Source organism: Dipodomys spectabilis, unplaced genomic scaffold (genome assembly GCF_019054845.1).
Source record: "Dipodomys spectabilis isolate Male_0828 unplaced genomic scaffold, ASM1905484v1 ptg000107l, whole genome shotgun sequence".
NCBI lineage: Eukaryota > Metazoa > Chordata > Mammalia > Rodentia > Heteromyidae > Dipodomys > Dipodomys spectabilis.
In genome coordinates this window covers 3,895,985-3,919,184 of record NW_024870784.1, presented here as the reverse complement: position 1 = coordinate 3,919,184, position 23,200 = coordinate 3,895,985, and the positions used below count along the sequence as shown (strand labels likewise).

Genomic DNA, 23,200 nt, shown 5'->3' with positions numbered 1-23,200 from the left:
ACTAAGGATGAAACAAGCTCTTCCACCCTCTGTCAGGGCACTGCCGAGGAGGGGAGCTGCCTCAGAGGCCCCTTTCCCTGCCTCGCTTACGGAGACCACCAGCTTTTACCCGCCATGCCTCCCACGGTCGGGAGCTCCAGGCATAAGGCTTCCTTCCAACATGGCTGCTTGCCTGAACCAGGCAAGGAACATGTAGAAGCTCAGGTCTCAAAGGTGTCGCCTGGAAATGTGGAGGGAGAGCCTCTGTCTCACACATTTATCATTTAATGACGTTCACTTTAGACTCAGGAAACGAGCTCTGCGAATTTCAAGTTAGTTAGAGAGGAAATTAAAGGCTTGCCAATTCTGATCCTTCCCTTGGCTGGCATTGAAATGAGTCAATGCTCCCAGACCTCGGCGCTTCTCCTTCTGTTCTAATGCTGTGACTAAGACTTGAACCCCACAGAACAGGGGGTGGAAAGGTCTCCCCGGGGCTCTGAGATTCATCTGCATTCATTCTGTAAACAAGTTTGGAGACTATGATGTTTGAAAGGAAAGGGCACCAGGGAGAAAAGCCATTCCCAAGGACATAAGAAATCACAGAACAGCCCAAATCTGGTCTCAGGAGGCTCTCTCTCCTTGGAAAAGACCAGCCTCATGATTACTTCTGGAGCTAGAACTTAGGGGGCACAGGGCTGCATCTGTCAGGGGTCTGAGAAGCGAGTGCCTTCTGTAGGCTTAGGACAACCTGCTCAGGAGAGAAGCATCCTCTTCACATGACTCCTGATGTCTCCTCTTTTGCATCTTGTTCCACTAGCAACTTCGGCCAAGTTGTGTTCCACAGCCCAGGCACACATGAGGGCCATTAGCTGGCGTGCCTGCCTGGTGGGCTCTCGGGCTGTTGGACTGAGTTAAAAGGGCAGGGCCGCTGGAATACATCGTGAAACTCCCTACCACTCATGCAGATGGTAATTTAAGGATTCATTTGTGTGACGTCCAGGGCTTTTTTGAACTGATTTATGTCATGGCACAAAACCTAGATCCTGCTGGGTGCTCGTGGCTCACGCCTGTAATCTTAGGTCCTCCGGAGACTGTGAGACTCGTGTCTCCAATTCACCACAAAAGGCTGGAAGTGAAGCTGTGGCTCAAGTGGTAGGGCACTAACCTTGAGCACAAAAGTTCAGGGACAGTGCCCAGGCCCCGAGTTTAAGCCCAAGACTGACCAAATGTGTGTGTGTGTGTGTGTGTGCGCGCACACACACACACATACACTGCTTTCTAAATGCATGAAATTTATAAGATTACAAAAGGAATCAATAGAAAATAGTTACCAATATATTTCAACACAAATGTGTTGCTTTGCTGTTGTATTACATAACAAGAATCAGGAGCAGGTATAACTCTCAAGCTTTTGAAGTAGCCAGAGCACCAAGCATATGGTTAAATATCTGTAACAATAGTAATGTCATCAAGCAATCTCTCTGTGATGTCTGCAGTTAGCAAAGCCACAGGAGCCACGGTTTATAGTCTACAGTCACCAGCAAAGCGAGGCTAAACTTTATCTAGAGGCAATCTAGGTGTCATTTTCCCCACGACCTTTCCCGGCCCTTTCCCCTCCTCATGATCTGTCCTCAGGGGGAGCAGGCCCGGTCTGAACTCCTGACTCCACCTTGAAAGCCCTACATAGAAAAGAGCACGTGAGGGGAGGACGCTTTGGTCTCCACGGTCACTGGTGCAGATGGTTCAATATCATTGGCTGAAAACAAAGGCATGATCTGGGCATGAAGCCTGAAGTAGAGTGCTAGTCTGGCATGCACAAGGTCTGGGTGAGAGACAGAGAGAGAGGGGGAGAGGGAGAGAGGGAGACAGAGACAGAGAGACAGAGAGACAGAGAGAGACAGAGAAACAGAGACAGAGAGACGGAGACAGAGACAGACACAGAAACAGAGACAAAGGGAGAGGGTGGTGGGATGGAATGAAAGAAAAAGAGGGAGAAAAATAGGAGAAAAGGAAGGAAAGGAGAGAGGCAGAAGGAAAGAAGGAAGGAATTAGGAAAGAAGAAGGAAGGAAGGGAGTAAAGAAGGGCATTAGGAAGAAGCGAAGGGAAAAGAAGGGAAGAAGGAAGAAAGGGAGGGAGGGGAGAGGGAGGGGGAGACACAAATCCCCCTTGGCGGGGGTGCTGCCGGTTTCCCCCAGGCATGCTGAGCTCCTGGGCAGGCGCGGGCAGCCAGGCCCCGGGGTGACCGTGGAGAACGCGGCCTTGCGGTGGGTCTGCGGCCTCGGGCCTGGGCGGTACCTGGGAGCAGGTGGTGGTGGAGGGGCGGGTGGGCGGTGAGGACCGCCGTCATCTCGTCGTGGTCTGAAGGATGGATGTACTCATAGATGCTGTTGCCAGTGAGCTCCACCTGCCGAGGGAGGAGAGGGCCAGAGAGTCATCAGTGCCATCCGTCTGGGGCGGGCACGGGGAGGGGTCAAACCACCGCAGGTCACAGCTTTGCCAGACATAGAACTCTGAACCACAGACACCATGGGACTCAGCACCGAGACGGTCTTTAGCAGAGGAGGGGCCGAGGGTGGGCCTTGGAGATGGGGGTCCCACCTCAGGGCCTGGGCTGTGTCCTTCAGACAGAAGACAACTTCCGAGAGACTCAAAGACGGGTGCTGGTGGCTCCCGCCTGTAACCCTAGCTACTCAGGAGGCTGAGATCTGAGAATCAAGGTGCGAAGCCAACCTGGGTAAGGAAGTCCTTGAGACTCTTGTCTCTAATTAACCAGCAAAAAGTCAGAAGTGGAGCGGTCACGCAAGTGGCAGAGCACCAGCCTTGAGGGAAAAAAGCTAAGGGACAGCACCGAGGTCCTGAGTTCAAGCCCAGGCAGGGAGGGAGGGATCATGCCTGACCTGTCCAGTACCCACCCTCACCACGCGCTGTGGGAGGGGACTGCTCCGGGGAGCTGGGTCACCAGGACCCTACTGCTCTCTCTTCAAGGCCTTGTCACTCAGAGCCCGAGCCCTGACCCACAGGCGCCGGGCTTCTCTGGACAAGGACTCCCCCTGCGACACGGGGCTCTCTCTGTCAGCCCGCAGCTGGGCCTCTCGCATCAGGACACAGATGTGCCTTTGGCCTTCCCGGTCCAGCATGCCTGTGCTCACGGTGGCTGCCGGCCCGGGGTCTCGGCATGGACCCCTGGGAGGGCTTGGGACCCTCCCGGCCAGCCTTGTGACACCATCATGGCTTCCTGAGGTGGCTATCTGCGTGTGTGGACACTACCTGGCCGCTGGGGGCGCCATGGGGGCCTCAAGATCAGAGAGGATGCGGCTCGATCTGCGGGAAGCGGCACGGGCACTTGACCAGACTCCCTCACTGTCTTATTCGTGACCTGCAGACACTTCCTGGGGTTCTCTCAAACATAGTGTGAGAGGGAGGACGGACATGCTGGCTGATTTCTGATGATCCAGGCCCCTTACCCACCTCATGATGGGCAGTGACATAGAATGTTCTAGCAACCACTACCAATACCACCACTAGACCAGGCTCCTATGCAATGGCGGGTGGTGAGCCCTCATTTGAGAGCTACAATCAGTAAGGCTGGGGTAACGGACAAGGACAGTGTTCAGGGGAGCTCCAGGAGTGCTCATTCCAACAGAGTGAATATGAACCCCAAAGCCAGCCAGGCGCTGGTGGCTCACGCCTGTCATCCTAGCTACTCAGGAGCCTGAGATCAGAGGATCGCGGTTCAAAGCCAGCCCGGGTAGGAAAATCCATGAGATTCTTATCTCCAATAAACCACCAGAAAACCCAAAGTGGCGCTGTGGCTCAAGTGGTAGAGCGCTTGCGCTCGCCTTGAGCTGAAGAGCTGAGGGACAGCGCCCAGGCCCAGAATTCAAGCTCCACGACCGACCAAAAACAAACAAACAAAACAACAAATCCTAAACCCAGTGTGGAAAGAGACTTGAAGCACACAAGGCAGTACGGGCTATCAGGTGCCCGGGGCTGGGTCTGAAGCTGTCCTCAGCCCTGCCCACGGAGGGAGAGACTCGCCCGTGGCCTTCGCTCCAGCCCCCACCTCCGCCCGCACTGCAGAGCCATGTCTCCCACTCCTCCCACCCTCATTTGCCAAGTTGCCCAGATGTGCCAGTCACATTTTGTTCAGAATAGATCACATCTGCCTCCCGCTTCATCCTTCTGCTCCAGCCAGCCTCTCAGGGCCAGTTCCGCCTTCTTCAGCGTCAACTCGTTCTTGATAAGCCTTTAAAATGTAAACAAATAAGTGTCGGGTACCGGCAGCTCACACCTATAATCCTAGCTACTCAGGAGGCTGAGCTCTGAGGATCACGGTTCAAAGCCAGCCTGGGCAGGAAAATCCGTGAGACTCTTATCTCCAATAAACCACTAGAAAACTGGAAGTGGTGCTGTGGCTCAAGCAGTAGAGCGCTCGCCTTGAGCTGAAGAGCACAGGGACAGCGCCCAGGCCCAGAGTTCAAGCCCCACGACCAACCAAAAAAAAAAAAAAATTAAACACATGAGCATCGTGTGAGACAGGTCCGTGCCCCTTCTCCCGAGGGCGGCTGGAGTGTAGGCACTGTGAAGTTCTGCAAAGTGGGAGATTGGAAGCTCGTCAGTAAAGGAGCTGGCTTTCTCTCCCTCTGCCCTCCCTCTTCTCTCTCCTTCCTTCCCTCTTTCCTTCCTTCCCTTCCTTCCTTTCTCTACCCTTCCCTCTTTTCCTCCCCTTGTCCCCCTCCTCCCTTCTTCTTATTGATCTTCCTCCTCTTCTACCTTCCTCTCTCCCTCCTCTATTTCAATGGTTTGTTTTAAAAATGGAAAAAAAAACCCAAAAACCAAAATAGAAAATCTTCCTCTGGGTCTATCACGCCCCCCCCCCCCCCCATGTTTTGGGGGAAATGAGTCTTCTGGTTTGCTTGATGTTCCTTTCCAGAAAAAAGCAGCACATGAGATGTCTCTGTAGGGGGTGGGCTCGAGCAAGTCTCATCTCTGCCGACTGGAAAGCAGCTTCACATTTTAATCTGATTTCCTCACAGGCTGGAGGATGGGAGAGCAGGGACGAGAGGGGATGAAAGGCTTGATTTTCTGAGCTCTTGCATCTTTTACCAACAACCAGGCTAACGCTGTCCGGGACGCCTAGCAGCAGGCAACAGGAATGTGTGCACAGAACACAGGATGAAAGTGCTCACCTTCACTCAAATTACGCTTGACACCAGATTTCCTGTATGTACATACTTCCGTGTGCTTCTGAATGGTGGGAGAAAGAGGACTACCAGCCAACTAGAAAAACATACACACGTATGCCTGTGTGTTGCGTTGTGCACATGTGCAGACGCGTGTCCATGTATGGCTGCTGCTATGGAACTCCCTAGGTCTCATCCATCAGCCTTATTAAAACAAAACTTCACTGTGATATTTAGTATTTGTAAAACTGTGCTAACTACAAAATGAATGACCTTTCTGCTAAGAGCTTTTTTATGTTGTGCTGAATAGCTTTGCTTCTGCCAAGAGAGCTGTATCTCGTAACTACAGAAAGACCGAGTCATGGGGCCTTTGGACCGAGCCCATGACTCTGTTGGGGTGGGGGAAGGGTTGAGTGTGGCAAATTAAGCATTTTAGAATAGGATGGTTTGGGTTTCAGGGTTCCAGTTATGTCAACAAACATAATATGCCCTAAAACGCTTTCCTTTTGCTTGATTTCCAAAGTGCAAGGGAAACAACACTACTGCTATTTTTATGGCTGTATTTCTGGCATCCATCTCAACGATCACATTTACCTTTATTCGTCTCATAAACAGCTATTTTATACATATCTGTATGGTCTTTAAAAATGTATATTAGTGCCAGGTACCAGTGGCTCAAAGCCTGTAATCCTAGCTGGTCAGGAGGCTGAGATCTGAGAATCACAGTTCAAAGCCAGCCCGGGCAGGAAAAGTCCACGAGACTGTCATCTCTAATTGATCACAAAAAGCCGGAAGTGAAACTGTGGCTCAAGTGGGAGAGTACTAGCCTTAAGCAAAACTGCTCAGGGACAGTACCCAGGTCCCAAGTTCAAGCCCCAGTACTGACACACATACAAAAAAAAAAAAAAAAGTGGGGGGGGGGGGGAAGGAAGGAAAGAAAGAAGGAAGGAAGGAAGGAAGGAAGGAAGGAAGGAAGGAAGGAAGGAAGGAAGGAAGGAGGGCAGGAAAGGAATTTGAACCATTAAGATGCCTGCCAAATATAAGTAGTTGCATTCACTCCAAAATAAACTAAATTATCTAATTAATATTCGTAGATTACTTTCCCCCGACACTACCTTATATTTAAATGTCTACCTGTTTTGTACCTTTGCACAAACACTAGTTAGAATTTTCAGGCCACAGGTTATTTCCCAATACTCAGCATCCGGGCTGGGGGTAACTTTCATTTTGTGGTTGTCTCTGTCCGTTTATTGAGCAGCCAGTTTGGGCAGCCATAATTATCTTCTTACTAGTTTAAAGCTAAATGAACTTGTGGGGGCACCAGTGGCTCATACCTGTAATCCTAGCTACTCAAGTGGCTGTTAAGGATTGTAGTTCTAAGCCCGCCTGGGCAGGAAATCTGTGAGACATGTGTGCACGTGCATATGTGTGTGTGTGTGTGTGTGCGTGTGTGTGCATGTGCCAGTTTTGGACCTTGAACTCAGGATCCGGGCACCGTCCCTGAGCTTTTTTGCTCAAGGCCAGGGTTCCTGAGCCATAGCTCCATGTGATTTTTGGTGGTTAACTATAGAGAAGAGTCTCACAGCCTGGGCTGGCTATAAATTGTGATCCCCAGATCTCGGCCTCCTGAGTGGCTAAGATTACTGGCTTCCACAGACTCCTATGTCCAATTAATCACCAAAAAGCCAAAAGTGGAGGTATGGATTGAGTGGTAGAGTGCCAGCTTTGAGCTTAAAAGCTAAATGACAGGGTCTAGTTTTTGAGTTTAAACCCTAGTACTGGCGTGCGTGTGCGTGTGCATGTATGTGAGTGTGTGCACGCACACACGCACACACAGAACAAAACAAACTCTGCCCCTGAAAAGTGGTAGAGATTTCTTATTCCAATACTTGCCAAAAAAAAACAAAACTTCAACAGGAGGCTTTCGTGGAGATGGGCTGTAATGCGCACAGGGTTATTTTATGCCCTCAAAGAGATCATTCAGAGAGCTACTTAGAGGGTTCAGAACAGAAGCAGAATAAAATGGAACAACTCCCCCTTGCTGGTGAATTTCTGTTCCTCGAGACTGTGGTGCAGAGCTGAACTTGACTCCACACGAACCTGGAGCCCGGCTTCAGAGGTCACGTGATTGAGAGCGAGTAGAAAATCTTAGAACCCAGAGATGCATCATGTAAAACACACGCTATTCCTGAAATCCTATTTACCCTTTCATACCTACTCACAGGGTTACTCTACATACTGTGCACATCCTATTTATTTACTTACTTATTATTTTCAGGCACATTTTTATTAACACAACATTTTTCTCCTTTCAGGGGGGAATAAACCAACTTTACACGAGGCTAACAGTCTGCTACAACCCCCTAGTCTTCAACACTTTGATCTCTGTTGATTTTGTTTAAAAATAAAACCTATTTTTTTTAAAAAAGTTTTTCAGATGTGATGTGTTCTGTCTGAATGTTTGCTAATAATTAAACGAATCTGAAAGGTATAAAACATGTTTTTAAAAAAGAACAGTTGGGTATTTGGCATCTGATTCAATACTTTATTTCACAATTTAAGTCAAGGAGACAGGAAAAATGCACATGGTGATTCTGTCTAGATTAGCTTCTGCGGGCTCGGTCGTGGACAGGAAGCATAGGGCATGGAGAGCCAGTCGCTGCTTATTTAAACAGTTCACTGCTGGACACTGCCAACCACGCCTAAGGAACGTACCTCAGCCGTTCAGGATTCTTACAGAGGCCCACGGAAAAATCCAGAAGAAATCAGTTACTCTGTGTAACCAGTCTGACTTTCTTTTTTAAAGGAACACTTCTTCTGGGGACACAGAGACAAAAACAAAATAATCCTATCTGCAGAACTTTCTGGAAAATGGCAGTGCATGGCTCCTGCTGGTGATAACAAGTTTGATTTCTGTGTGCAATCGAAAGGAAATGTGATCTTTATTCGCCAGGCTGCCTCGTTTTCCTTCTGGGGAGTTAATGAGAAGCAGGGATCTGCCACCTCGCCTATAAGGTGGAGGTTCTTAATGACCGCGTTCAGACTCGGTCCCTGCCATAGCCCACATTAACAGAGAGAAATGGCAGAGACGACGGGCGGTGACCAGCCACCTGGCTGAGACAACCTCAGGACAGGGCCGGGCATGGGACAGGGCCGGGCATGGGACAGGGCCGGGCATGGGACAGGGCCGGGCATGGGACAGGGCCAGCCTCACCCACGCCCGGAGAGAACTCTGCAAGCAACTGTGTTCTCCTCAAACTGTGGCCTCTCTGCCTGCTATGTAGCTCACTATCGGGTATAAAACACATAAAACAGTTTCCTTGATCTTCTCCTTACCATGATCATGAAAGGAGGATATAACAGGAATTCGTTTATTATTTAAATCATGGTTCCAGGATATCAAGAATCTGCCTTGTCAGACAGAGACGGATCCTTTCCATCTGACTGCTGGAGATCTAACATTGATGTTCAACAACAGTGGCTTTATTTATCTTAAAAAGATTTTTGACTAGTCATCTGGGAAACAAGTGAAATGTTTGTGACGCTCTTGTAAATTATAATTTTTTAAAGTAAATCATCTTTCGGGTGTCAGCAGTTTGTGCCTCTGTAATCCTAACTACTCACGAGGCTGGTATCTAGAGGATCAAGGTTCAAAGCCAAACCAGGCAGAAAAGTCCTTAAGCTTCCATTTCTAAAATAACAAACAAAAATCAGAACTGGAGGTGTGGCACACGTGATAGAGTATCCGCCAAGCAATTTGAGAAGTCCTGAGTTCAAACCACCAGAAAAGAAAAAAAAGGAGTAAATAATCCAGTCAAAGTCATTTTTGTCAGATTTAGTCAGAAGAAATCAGTCTGGGTAAAACTAAAGGATCCTAATTACTTCTAAATAGGGCAAGATAACAAATCAAGGTATCATAGCCACAGAAAACAGAGAAATAGTAAAAGACAGAAAGAGGCCTTTTACATGCCAGGCCTGTGCTCTACCACCGAGCTACCTCTCCTGTGACCCCACAGAAACAGTAAACTTCATATTCTCAACGTTCATTCTCATTCAACAAATATATCCACCCATGAGTCATGTGAGTACAAGAGTCAAGCCTTAGTAAACCCTTATTTGAAAAGTAAAAAAGACAAGGAAAGAGGAAGAGAAAAGAAACGTTCAAATGATTTTGGGCCCGAGTCACTTGGTGTCGCATGAGGAAAGAGAAACGTTAACCATTCGGACAAAGTGGAGGATAGACCTGGGAGGAGAAGGTGGGGCAGCGTGAGGTGACCTTGGTTTTTGTTTGTTGTTTGGTTTAAATGTACTGGCAGAAACCTGAAAGGAATCCGTCTTACGTGGGTTTCTAAATTCAGTGATTTTGCTTTTCAGTGCAAAAACTCCAGCCACATGAGACACCTAGAAACGCCTTGAGACGCCTTGAGACGCCTTGAGACGCCTTGAGACGCCTTAGACGCCTTGCCTTCTTTTGGCTCAAGGAGCGGAGGAGGCGAGCGCTGTGCGATCCCATGAGCTCCACCACCCACTCTTTGGTGCTTGTCATTACTTGCGCTGTGTTCTCCGTTGTCAGGGGAAGTCAGACCGAGAGCTCACAACAGAAAGAAACATTTATTCCCTTCATCTATTTTTTTAAGTGACATTTTTGTCTTCTCTTTTTTGCCAATTAATTTTTTTTTAGTCTTTAAAAACAAAGTATGACTTTATGCCGCACCATCGGCACCAGCGAAATCAGAGGTGACAACCCGGCCTCTCCCCAGAGACGCACGAACAAGCTTCTAAGCCCTGTCGACACATCGGTCCCACCTCTTTCCTCTGAGGGATGATGGCTCTACTTTGCTGGGAAATTTGGTAATATGGAGATGGTCGAAAGAAACCAGGACCTTGGGGGTACAAAACAGTAGTAAACTGAGTTTTATGAGTTTCTATCACAAGCTTATAAAATGCTTTACTTGAAACAACCACTGAGCTGGAAAAAAACTCAGGAAAAATGACCCCAAATGCCGTGTGAACACTCATAAATCTATCCCTTCTTCCCATCTCCCAGATACGCGGAGCCTCACACCCAAGGCCTCCGCAAGCTTCCCTCCACTTCACAGCAACGTGGCCGCCCGTGTGGACTGAGGGCCCTGTGTCCAACCCCTGCGCCGGGCGTGCAAGATCATCACGCAAGCTGACAAGCCAGTGGGCCCCAGAACAGTCTAGAAGTCTGATGATGGCTCAGACACACTGGCCATTAGCCACAAAGGAGAAACAATCCTCCTTTGCCCCCCTCTCCCCCAGGCAAAGGGACACCCTGAGCAGAGCACTCTGGGAGGTTTCAAAAGATGGCTGTTCAGGTTGGAAGGCTGTCCCGTCCACAGACACTCAGTTGAATATTTTGGTTGTGTACAGACACTACTTACCTGGGACAAGCCTAAATGCACAGACGCCGTCTCAGATATGTACATGATTTTGCCATCAGACGCTACCACAAAAACGAATCCATCCAAAGTCTGTAGAGAGAAAACAGTGTCAGGAGGAGTGAGGGTAGCTCTCCACCCTCATTAAGTAGGAAAGGCTGTGAGGGAGCTCCGTGGTGCATTGCGTGCTTAGCGTGGCCAACCCCTGGCTGCCTGGGTACATATGTATATATACTTATTTACATATATGCTTGTATACGTGTGTATATATGTGTATATGTGTAGACACACGTATCCCTCTTTATACACACTTGCATGTGTATGTGTATATGCATAGATCTATACACACATGCACATCCAGTCTATTTCCACACACACGTGCACACACACACTTGTTAACATACAGTAAAAAAGGAGCCGGAGCCGGGAGATCTGCAGGCAGCCTTACATACTTGAGGTTCATTTCCCAGGCCAGACTCTCAAATGCTTTTAAAGCACTTTGAAAAACAGTCTCACATCCACATCACAAAATCATGCCAAGCACGGGAGACTTCCTAGTGCACTCACTGTGGAGTAGAGGAGCTTTATAGTTTGGGCTTATTTGAGCACTCAGTACAAATCCGGAGTTCTATGGTTCTTAGGGGAACATCTGCCCCTCTATAAACCATTTAACGTCGTAATTGGCAATCATTTGCACCATGAGGACATCACCTAATGTGCCACAATTTCCTAGTTACCCCTACGTACCATTGGAATAATAAATTCCCACCACTCCCTAGAAAATAAAACAAAATAGTCAAAGATTTTACCAGACTTAGGTCTACACTATTAACTATGTAGACTTTGTACGAGATCAAATAACCTTGGCTAAATTCAAGGAGAAAGAGTAGCGATTTCTGGAAAACTTAACACTACTCCAGTGAAATGCAGAACTTTTTTTTTTTTTGCCTCAATCTTCCTAACCCTCTAAAAAAGAAAGTGGAAATTAAAGAGAGGAGATTCAGAAACTAAAAGGCATGGCTATAGTTACGTGTCAAGGATAAAAACACTAAGTATTTATTTATTCATTCATATTTTAGATTCAATACTAAAGAAAAGTAATTTTTTAAAAAACCAATACAAGCCACAGTACTGTACCTATAAAAATATTCCAAATTTCTGGCTACAAACTATTTTTACAGTATCTAATCAGAACGAGATCACCTTTGTGCTTCCTAAAAACCCCCTCTGAAAGGAGGACAGGTAAAGATGTGGTAGATGTGAGACTGAAGATATTCTTACACACAGTGCTGCCTAAATACAATTTGTTAATTTTTGCTGTTTATTTTTTACCTTTGCTTTTGCTTAGATTGAAAGCAACATTCTGGCTATAAACCTTACTTGCCTGCAGGTTTCTAACTTAACTACAAAGTATTTTCCCAGCAACTATCAGAAATACAAACTATAAGGCAATTTTATTAAATATAAACTATAAACTACATAAACATCTCAGAAATATAAGCTAGAAGGCAACTTTCAAAAGCCTACATCTGTTGACACATTTTGTGTCAAAATCATTAAAGAGATGTGTGAGAGGAAAACTCTCTCTCCCAATATGCAGGAAAATGAGTGGAGAAACTGTCCTAATTAAATCCTAAGAGCTGCTGGCAGTAGCTAAAATAATAATAATACTAACAATAATAACAATAATAAAGTTCTTAATGGGAAAAAAGTGGAGTATGCTCTCGTAGCTCTGAATGACCTAATTTGCTTCCACCTATAATACAGCCATCTCCGGAATTAATTAAATGTACAGTGGGGACGTGGGGGGTGTTGACTTTACCCGCCGGGTTTTCACTGAAGTTCCTGGCACTTTGTAGTCCTTGATATTAGTGTCATTTATAATCTGTCGGACTGTGAAACACTGCAGGGCTGGGAGCAAGCGCCTGGCAGCGGCCAGCGGGGCTCAGAGAGCCCCTGGCGCTTCCCAGCGCCCGCATTTATAAAACCAATCACACCTAGACATTTGGGGCAAATGAGTTTGGGGGAAAAAAAATCTGGTTTCTTTTCACCCAAAACGCACAGCTCGGGGCTGCTTTACCAGCTCAGTCACAAAGCCTGCAGCCAACTTTTTTTTTTTTTTAACGAAAGCATAAAATAGAGAGAGGAAATGCAAAGTCGCTCTCTCTAGGTAAGGCATTTGTGGCTGCCAGAGACACACAACGAAGGGGGAAACGAATTGGGTCTTTGATGAGATGTGGTTGCCAGCTGGCATGGGCCACTGATCTGGAAGTGGCCATTGGTGCCCAGTGAGCCTCTTCCTTGCCTTTCGTGAAAAGGCAACAGGCTCTCACAAACCGGTCCTACAACCTACTCAGGTGGCCTCTGAGCCCCCGGGAGCCCGGGAGCCCTCCTCCGCTAAACCTCCCTGAGTCTCAGCTTGTTTCTTAGAATAAAATGGAGTTAAAAAAATAGAACGTACTGGGGCTGGGAAGGTGGCTCAGTGGTAGAGTGCTTGCTTGCCTTGCATGCATGAGGCCCTGGGTTTGATTCCTTAGCACCACATAAGCCAAAAGAAAAAAAGCCAGAAGTGGCATTGTGGCTCAAGTGGTAGAGCGCTCGCCTTGAGCTGAAGAGCTGAGGGACAGCGCCCAGGACCAGAGTTCAGGCCCCACAACCGGACCTCCTCCCCCCCCCCAAAAAAGAAATAGAACGTACCGTAGGTGAGTGATAGAGTCAGAGGATGATGTTTTGAAAAGAATTTGGCTTTGAGAAAACTCAAGTACTGAGCAGTGGTGGCTCACACCTGTCATCCTAGCTACTCAGGAGGCTGAGAGCTGAGGATCTCAGTGCCAAGCCAGTCTGGGCAGGAGAGCCCTTGAGACTCTTATCTCCAATTAACTACCCCCCAAAAGCCAGAAGTGGAGCTACCACTTGAGCAAGGGGTAGAGAGAGCACCAGCCTTCAATGACAGGGGAAAGTACCAGGGCCCTGAGTTCCTGCCCCAATGGATACACACACACACACACACACACACACCAACAAGTACTGTCATTATTTCGTTTTTGGCACTGTCTCTGCCTCAGTATAACCTCTGCAAACACACACAATGGCCCAAGGCTGAGGGTGAGGTTCCTGCTTTCTGAGTTCCTGAACAGCCAGAAGGTCGGTCTGAAAAGACTTAAGTCCCACCCAGGGGTGTGAGTGCCCCTCCCCAGTTGGCTTTACCTGCAGCAAGTGAGACCCCAGCTCCTTGGCAACACTGTCCAGGGGCCCCGGCCGGCTGGGCTGGCCCCATGCATCTCCCAAACCTAGAAGAGGAAATAAATAAAACACACAGTAAACAGCGGCGCCCAGCCGGAGGCCAAGGACCTCACAAGCCAGCCACACGCAGGACCTCTGCGCTGCACACACCAGATCACAGAAGGAGGCTCCCAGCCTCCTCTGCCCGCAGGTCATGGCCGTCTGCACCCCATCCGTGGCTGGAGGAGGAATTTCTTCGGAGAACTCTGGCCTGGCCCGGGGCCGGAGCTCCCATGGGGGGCCCCACGTGCTCCCCAGCGCTGACAGTGCCGTCTGATTGGAAATGCCACAAAGTAATCTAATTTGCTTTGAAATTGACCATCCTGGAAGCCAGTGGAGGGGATCGATTTGACCCCTAATCCCCGACAACCTTCTCTCTCTGCCTCCCTTCTGGGACAGGAAAGTAGAAAAAGGTCTTCAAGCAGGCTCCCCAGGAGCTCTGCCCCCCACTTCCCACCCCAGAGCTCCTGCCTGGGTGGGACTTCCTAAGGGCAAATTCTAAACCTAGCAGCAATGGCGGGGAGGGGGACATGGTCGGACCATGGGCGGGCACTGTCTGCTCTCAACAATCAGGGCCCTGGCTTCTCCACTGGGCCCCTTAGGACTCCTAAACCCCACTTCTCCAAGGCCACCTTGGGGTGCAAAATTGCACCCAGTAAAAGAGAACCAAGCATAACATTCCCTCCCTCTTTCTGTCCCTCCCTCCTTCCCTTCCCCCTCTCTCCCTGCACCCTTGGGCCAGCCGCTGCGGCCCTGGAGAGCCTGGGCTTTCTCCAGCAGGACCCACTGAGGAGGAAGTGAGGAAGCCTGCAGAAGCGGATGTGGGGGCTGGACCACCAGCCCCCAGTCTCGGCCAAAGCTGTCTGGCCTGTGCGCCAAGCCCCCACCTCAGAGAACTCTCCACCCTGCAGGGCAGTGGCTCAGCATCTGTCCACCACCCCTGCTGTTTACCTGCAGGTGACCCCAGGGTGTCGCTGACACCTCATCCTCACCTGCCACCACTTCCTGTGGGTGAGGATCATGGGGGAACAGAGGTCCAAGCCCGTCAGAATCCTCTGCCACCGAGACTCTGGGGTGCAGGAAGCACCCTCAAGTGGGCAGCCTGGAATGGGTTCCACCACCCTGCGTGGGCTCCCTGGCCGCCTGCACTCTGGGAGACAAATCAGAGGCTTTGGTAGACATTCCTACTGCTGGGAAGCTTACAAAAAGAAGAATGACGTTCTATTCCTGGGGCTGGATGGACGACAGTGGGAATCTGGGGCTGGCTCTGGTCTCCCCACATAGCAGCTAATGTCAGCTCATCCAATCTCTCCAAACCTACGCCGCTCGCCACACAAAGCCCCTCCGCTTCCACCGCAGAAAATCCTAACCCGAACCCGAACCTGAACCCTGACCACAGAAAATCCAAGCATGGCCACCCTGCGCCCAGCAGCATGAGGAGCGCCCTCAGACTCAGTTCCAGTCAGATGGTGGAGGCCGCCTTTATTCCATTTCGACAGGAAGGGGAAAAGTGAAACTTGAGAACTAATTTATAAAGGAGTTGAGTAGGGCGAGGTGCCCACATTGCTCTCTCCGGCCTCTAGGCCCCACGGAGGGGTACAGGGGTTCAGGGAGTGCCCACCTGGGAGAGCCAGTGAGCTGGGGGAATTTTCGCCCAGGAAATGAGCCCCCCTAAAACAGACACCTCTGCTGGACTCTTTCAAAAGAAAACCAGTGCAGAAAGCCCTGTAGCTTTGCTGCAACCCAAGAGTTTTCCAAGAGACGTTGCTCCTTTAAGCTGCTGGTTCTTCTGTAACTTCCCAGCATGCCTCCATTCACAGGCAGAGTTGGGGCTGCCGATCTGGCTGGAGGGAGGCTGCTGAGACCCCTCCCAGGCTGCTCTCCTGGGCCCTGCCAACTCTTGCATTAGCCGCCGCTGTGGCAAGGGCTTTGCATTCAGCCCGTGAAAAAAAATCTGCTTTGGACTGAACGTGGAGACAGAATAAAGAAAAGGTTGTGACGGAAAGAATCATCTTGATACTGTAAAGTGCTACTCACTGGCAAAAGGCAAAAAGTCAGGGGCCTGGCCTGTGAGTCCAGGGTGAGACCAACAAAGAGATTTATTTAACCAAAGTGGGGAGAGCCTGTAAGCCTATAGGTGAAGATTCTCCTGGGGTAGCAGGGAGGACTTTGGAGCCGCTGGGGACCCCGAGTTCGATTTTCCTGACAGGACAAGCTGGGGACCCCTGGGCTTCTGAAAGCCAGGAAAAATCAAGGTTGTAGAAAGCCACAGGGAGAAACTGAGGTAAGAGGAGCTGAGCTCAAACACCGATTCTGTCACTTCCTTCCCCTCTTGCTGCCCGGGCTTTGGGGTGCCGGTGCTTGTACCACACTCCTGATTGCTATGATTTGAAACCTCCACAAGAAGCGCAGTGTGACGGCTCCACTCTGGGCCACTTGGCTGGTCGGTCAACAAACAGCTCAAGATCCACGGGCTCTGGACACATCTCCAGATGTAGGCCACAGACCCAAACAAGGGACCCGGAAATAAGAGCGTTTGAGAGAAGGGGAGATGGTTTTTCTCTCTGCTGCCCCATTCAAATGTGAGGATGAGGAGGGTGGGACTCAGAGTTCTTCTGGATGGGTCAGCAGGACCCCTGTCACCAGGACTTTGGCTCCTGCCTCGAGAGTTAGGGCCCTGATTTTGGTGGAAATGTCAAGATGCGCACATTTTCTCCCAGGTCACACCCCATTTATATGGAAAACAAATGGCCTCAACACCACGGAAGGGCTGTCTTCACCCTCACCCTACCACAAAAAGCTCAGGATCCCTCCCAACAGAAGCAGCCTCCCTTTCCTCCAGGGGAGAGAGAGAGAGAGAGAGAGAGAGAGAGAGAGAGAGAGAGAGAGAGAGAGAGAGAGAGAGAGAGAGAGAGAGAGAGAGAGAAAGAGAGAGAAAGAGAGAGAGAGAGAGAGAGAGAGAGAGAGAGAGCGAGAGAGAGCGTGTGTGTGTGTGTGTCCAGCACAGGGACTTGAACTCAGAGCCCTGGGTACAGTCTGAGCTCTTGTGCTCAAGGCTAGTGCTCTACCACTTGAGCCAGTGTCTGGCTCCTTCCTCTTAGCCACTTTGCAGGACCAGATCTCCAGCCAGTGCTCCAATCTTCACTTCTAGGCTCTAAACTGGACAGTGGCTGCTTGCAGGCTATGCTGTCACTCCTGGGGGGCTAGGGGTTCATGGGGAGTGCGACCTCTGGCCTGTTGCAAGCCACTGTGGATGCTAGGTGGCAAACGCTGGCAAAGCATTCCCAAGTCAAGAGAGCCTGAAGAGGGAGAGAGAAGGCAGGGCCTGCTGGGTGCTCTCCTGCTTCCATCCAAAAGCACGCCAGGCCTCTGTGCAAGCTGCGCACCTAGATCTCACCTACCCCACTAAAGCCACAGGGCCTCGGCTGGCTGGCCGGCCTCCAGGGTGGGCGAGCTGGGGGAGGGCTCCCATCAGGGCTGCCGCACTGGGCAAGCCCATTAGAGGGTGTCGTGGGGGGAGTTGGGGGCTGGGGCTACCTTCTTGGTGCTCTAGGACCCCTCCCCAAGCTTGTACCTCTAATAAACCTCCTCTCTCAATGGCAGGACCCCTGCAAATCATCAGGATTTGGGGGTTCCCCAGACCATACCAGTCTGTCTCAGGCCTTACCTTTTCTGTTCTCTCCCAAGCCCCTCAAAAATGTCCTGGTTTTAATCAATTGACCCAGAAGCAGAAGAGCATGTGGAGGTGTGTAAAGGGGTGCTAGATAGGCAAGAAGAGCCCCCACCAACCAATTGGGCCAGGGAGGGAGTGGAGGCGGCTTAAGACTGGGTCAATACACCCGTACACCACCCGCATGGTCACATACACTTGGGAAATACGGATGCAGCTGCCAGGAGGAGCTCAGGGTGTGGGGCGGGGTGTTGCCCTCTATCCCATGTGCCACTGGGTTCGTGGTGTGCACCCTGCTCCAAGGCCGCCTTCAGCACTACGCTGAGGGGCAAGGGTGGGCTTCGGGCCTGAGCTATGTCTTCCAGAGCCCACTCCACACCTTGGCAGCTTCAAAGCAGGGGGGGGGGGGAGCGCTGGGATGAAAGTATATTAATCTACAAACACGAGCCTTTGTGCTAGAAAACACGATTTGGGACTGCCTAAGAAAGGCCTGCGGCTCTAGAGGCTCCTCTGCCGCGCTAGACGCCTGTCACTTCACAAACCACCGCTAAGAGGTCTTCAGCCAAGAATCCCGGATCGATCGGGCTCCTTCCCACCACACCAGGCAGGGACATAAAAGGGGTCCCACCACACCAGGCAGGGACATAAAAGGGGTGCCGTATTGGAAGGGCAACCTAGAGGAATTCAGCTACTGGAATACTTCAGCCTGGGAGTTGGTCTGTGTGTGTGAGGGTAGAGAAAGAGAGTTTTCTGCTTTTAAGTAAAGGTTGGGATGGTGTGCTCCCTCCCTCCCTCACCGCTCCAGCGTGTTTCAGGTCTGTCCCCTGGAAAAGGGTCTCAAGGGGAAAGGACCCGCGGCCTGAGTTTCCAACTACCTGACAGTTAGTTGTAGGATCGGGAGGTCCAGAGGGAAGTGCCACATCCTGGCCCCAAACCTCAGATCTAGGGGTATTCTGGCGAATGAGTGGGGGAGGGCTGCTGAAAACCAACACTGCCCCTCTCTGGTGTGGCCCAGGCAGCGTGCCCACAGTGCCTACGGTCGGGAGCACCCAGTTTGCCTGCTCTGGGCTCTGGAGCCCTCTCTGGGGCCCTGGGCCACTGGGTGTAGTCCGTTAAGCCCAACTACCGAGCTGCGGTTGTTCAATGCCTTCCGTTCTCCACCTCACCCCAGGTTTCCATTTCCAGACCTTGTTGCTCACTAGCTCTCTTCCGCACCCTGACGAACTCTGAGTTCTCAGATCAATGTTGAAAGAGAAAATGGACACCCAGAAAACAGCGGGCTTTTAGAGTATGGTGGAAATCCACCCTCTCCTTGTTTAAAAGCTCCCCCCACCCCCGCCGGTGCCCATGAACACTAGGAGTTTGCGGGACAGAGTGACTGGAATAGATCCCCTCCTCTGCCCCAAGGTCTTCCCGTGGGGGGCACACATGCACCCACACACAACGTGTAGAACCCAAAATCCACCCATTTTACAAAGAATGAGGTTGAGCAACGCCAGGTGACAGCAGAACCTCTAAACTACCTGTAAAATTAAAAAAACAAAAACAAAACAAGCATTCTCCAAATCAGAGAACTCCCTTTTGCTGGGCAGCAGACCCTCTGAGTTGGGCCTCGGCCTGGAGAAGGCAGGCACCACGCAGGTTGTTCTGATTGTGAGGGTTGGTCTGATGATTCCCACCCTTTCTCATTTTCCAACCCGCACAGTCCTAAAATGGTCTCTAGATTCTTCTTTACCCAAGATCCTGCTTGGGACAGGTTGGGTAAAACCTCCCTTGGCAGGTGGGTGCCACTCAATAACTCTCCCTTTGGAAGCTGGGAGCGATTTGGGGGTTCCAGCGATTTTCGGGTTCCTGTCCCGGCTCAGGCTGGCCTTGATTCTAAAATCGCAGTAGGGCCACTGCCTTCACCAGGCTCAGAGTAAATCTGGGATCCCTAAGAACAAGTTAAATCCATGAAGAGGCCCCTTGTGCCCCCACCACAGAGTTCCTCGAGTTAGGCAAGGACGTCACTTTGCAAAATGGAGGTTTTTCTAGACGCATCTTCTCTTTGCTCTGGACTCTCAGATTTACAACTCAGCCCCGCACACCGCCAGCTCCAAGAGAGCGGACAGCTCCTCCAGTCCGGACAGCGGCTCTGCAGGAAGTGGGCTTGGGGAGGGGGTGGGGGAGTAGAAGTTGACCCTCTTCCCCCAGTTAGACGCCACAGGTTTAGAGTCATTTCCAGAAAGCCAAAGCCAGAGTCTCCCGCGTTATTCTCTGGGAAGAGGGAGCTGGCCGCTCCGCGGGGAGGAAAGCCCCGAACACGGCTCTGAACACAGCCCAACAAGCCTCCCACCCCCCAGCCAGCAGCCCGTGCTCACACCAGACTCCACAGGTACCCAGCCAATGTCAGCCGGCGTCCTGTGGGAGAACACGTAAGACACTTCTCGATTTTTCTTTTTAGCAGCCTTCCTAGGCAACTTTCCCAAGCCAGCATGGCTTGTGCGTTCCTCTTTGGGGTAGCCCTCTCCCGAGGGTCAGCTCAGCCGCGTTCGGGATCCTTCACAACCAATGCTTTACTCTTCTTGCCATTTATTCTTTTGCTTTCTGACACAAACCAAAAACCAAGCCACGCACAGCAGGGGGCCGCCCCGCGCCGGGTCCGGTTCCACACCTGATTTTGTAGCACGCGGAGGGGGCGCGCGGCCCAGCGGCCACTCCCACGACCCCGCGCCCCGGGTGGGAAGGAGACGCGCAGCCCGAGGACACCGGATTCCTCGTGCATTTCCGCTGAAAACGCCGGCTGCGGAGGAATCCGTCTACGTCGCGGGCCAGGGACCGGGAGGGTGAATAAGCCAGGGTCAGCCACCCCCGGCGGCCCGGCTGGGGCAGGGGGCCCCGGGGACGCGCGCCAGGCCCCCCACCCAGAGCCCAGGAGGAGAGCGCACAGCCCGGCTGTGGGGAGGGGGGACCCCCTCCGAGGCCGCCCTTGGTTCTGGGGGAGCCCCGGGGCTCCGGGACCTCCGGCGATCGCTCCCAGGCCCGCGGCGCCTGGAGAGCCGAGGCCGCAGCCGGCGCCAGGCCGGGTCGGAGGGAGAGGGCGGAAAACGCAACTTCAGAGCGAGAGGCGAGCGTGCGGGGCGGGCGCGGGAGAGCGTGCGGCTTCCGGGGCGACCCCGCGGCCGGCTGCGGGCTGCGCCGGGGCCGCGGGACACCTGTCACCCGTCCGCCCGCAATCCGCAACCCTCTCCGGGCGGAGCGCGCGGCGGCAGCGGCGTCTCCCCGCGGCTTGGCTCCCGTGCACGGCTCCGGACGCCGACGCAGCCTCGAGGCTCCACGGCCTGGAGATCCTGCCGCGTCCCGGGCGGACCCCGCGGGCCCGCCGCGGTCCCCGGCTGAGGCGGACAGAGGCTGGGCCGGGAGAGCCCACCCGCAACCCCACCGTGTCCGCGACCCGCGCTCGCCCTCCTCCCGCGGACCCCGGCTCGGGGCGCCGTGGGCCCCGCCGCCCTCCGCCGATCTGGAACCAGAACGGGCCCCGCTCCGGCCCGGGGTCCTCGCTTCTCTCCCCCGCGGCGTCCCGGCTCACCCAGCTCCGGTCTTCCACCCGACCTCAATCTTCGCTCGCTCGCTGGGAAGGGGACCGGCCCGGAGCCCGGAGCCCGCGGCGCCCCGGCCTCCCCGCTGCCGGGCACCTCCACCTCCCCAGGAAAACAGGGACGCCAGCAAGTCACGGAGGAAGGAGAAGCAGAAGGAGAGCTACGGGAAGGAAGGGCGAGGGGAGGAGAGGAGAGGAGGGGAAACAAAACAAAACGGAGACGAACAGGAGTGGAGGGACATGGAGAGTCGGAGGAGGAAGAAAGAAGAGGAAGAAAACGAGAAGAGGAGGAAGTGGAGAAGGAGAGGAGGAGGAGGAGATGAAGAGGACGAAGAGGAGGAGGAAGAACGATGATAAGGATGAAAAGGAGACTGACAGAGGCAGGAAGAAAAGAAAAGCGGAAGAAAATGCAAACGCGGAGGGAAAGAGGACCGTTGCCGTGTCGGCGGGGGACCGCCGGCCCCTGAAACAACTCTTGGGTTGCAACTGCTCTGCCACGGGCCGAGGGATGGCTCCACCGCCTGGGCCGCCCCGGCCCCGGCCCCGGCCCCGGCCCCGGCGCAGCCCCCGCGGACGCGCTGACCCCGGCGGGGAGCCCGAGCGGCCGCCCACCCGAGGCCTCACCTTCCGGGAAGACGGCGCGCATCTTCAGGTAGCTCGTGGTGAGTCTGATGATGGACGCTTTGTCCAGCTGGGAGGTGATGGCCGACGGCAGCGGGAGCAGCTTGGCCAACTCATAGAACTCGCCATTTTCCTTCTCCCTCCTGGTCTTGGCCGCATTTTTGGACTTCTCCTTCATCGCGCCTCGGGTCTGGGCATATTAAGACCCCGCCGCGCTCCAGGCCCGCGGAGCTGCGCTGGGGCCGCGGCCGCGGGGAAGCCGGGGCCGGGCGATCCTGGTGAGCCCGCCGCGGGCAGGTGCGCGGGGCCGGCCCGGAGCCCCCGCGGCGCCTCCGAGCGCGCCGCGCGTCCCGAGCCCGGCGCAAAGCCGCGGCGCCCGCCGCGCCGTCTCCGCCGGCCGCTCGGGGGCCGGGCCGTCCGGCGGGGCTCGGGGCTCGGCGTCCTGCTCGATCCGCGTGTTCCGCCTTCCGGCCTCCTGTTCGTCCCTGCCTCGTCTTCCCTCGGGGTGCGGGGAAACGGCGAGGGCGCGGCGGTGCGGTTTACTCCGCCACCGAGCGCTCGCACCTGTGGCCGCGGGGCCTCTCCGGAACAGAGGGCGGCGAGGGAGGCGAGGGCGGCGGCGGCGGCGGCGGCGGCGGCCGCGGAGCCATGGAGCGGGAGCCGGGCAGGCGCACGAGGACGGAGCCCGGCGCGCTTTCCGGCCCTCCTTCGCCGCCGCCGGTGTAGGGAGCCCCGACTCCGGGAACTGGTGATCGGTGGCGACGCTCAGCGACTCCACGGTCCACGTGCGACCGATCGGCGTTTGTTTATGGCGGACCCGCCTTCGGGCGGAGCGCCGGACCGCCGAGCCGGGGGGGGGGGGGGGGGGGAGGGGGGGGCAGGCAGGAGGAGGGGCCGCGGCGGGGGGGGGGGAGTGGCGGCGAACTCGCCTCCGACCCGCCGCGGCCCGGGAGCCCCAGGCGCGCCTCCGCGTCCCAGCCTCCGGGGACTCCCAGGAGACACCCGCGCGCTCCCGGGCTCGGTGAGTGCTCACGGCGCGCCGTCGAGATCTGGGCGCTGGGCTGGGGCGGTGGGGTGGGGCGAAGGAGGGAGGGAGGGAGGGGGCCGTGGCCGCCTCTGTGGCTTCTGGACGTGTCGCGGGCGGGCGCGGCCGAGGGGAGGAGGCGCTACACACCGGCCAAGTGCGCTCCGGGAGGTCCCAGCGCTGCGAGCCCCGGCCGGTCCCACCGCGCACTCTCCACGACCCGGGTCTGGGACCCGTGGGGAGCCTGCGGCGCCCGGCCCCGCGCCCTTTCCCGCCTAGAAAAACTCCGGTGCCAAAGGAGATCGCGCCTCCGGGAGCGGAGCGGGAGGCCGCGGGGCGCGCGGGCCGGCCCGGGCGCGGCCCACCGGCGAGGCCTCTCCCTAGGGCGCCGGGGGGGGGAGGGCGGGGAAACTGGGCCCGACCACCGGGCCGCGCCATCCGAGCCCCCTCGCAGCCCCGAA

The 23,200-nt window shown here is 53.7% G+C and overlaps 1 protein-coding gene across 1 annotated transcript in view; it reads right to left on the bottom strand.

Annotated features, from left to right (window-relative positions):
* The window catches only part of Sim2 (SIM bHLH transcription factor 2), a 40,317-nt gene extending 18,365 nt beyond the window's left edge, over positions 1-21,952 (bottom strand). The window contains exons 1-4 of the mRNA XM_042687374.1: positions 21,719-21,952; positions 13,773-13,855; positions 10,569-10,658; positions 2,276-2,384 (exon numbers count right to left, since the gene is read on the bottom strand). Coding sequence (XP_042543308.1) covers positions 2,276-2,384; positions 10,569-10,658; positions 13,773-13,855; positions 21,719-21,893 — 457 coding nt within the window. The 5' untranslated portion in view covers positions 21,894-21,952. The remainder of the gene's footprint in view (positions 1-2,275; positions 2,385-10,568; positions 10,659-13,772; positions 13,856-21,718) is intronic.
* Between the last annotated feature and the right edge of the window lie 1,248 nt (positions 21,953-23,200).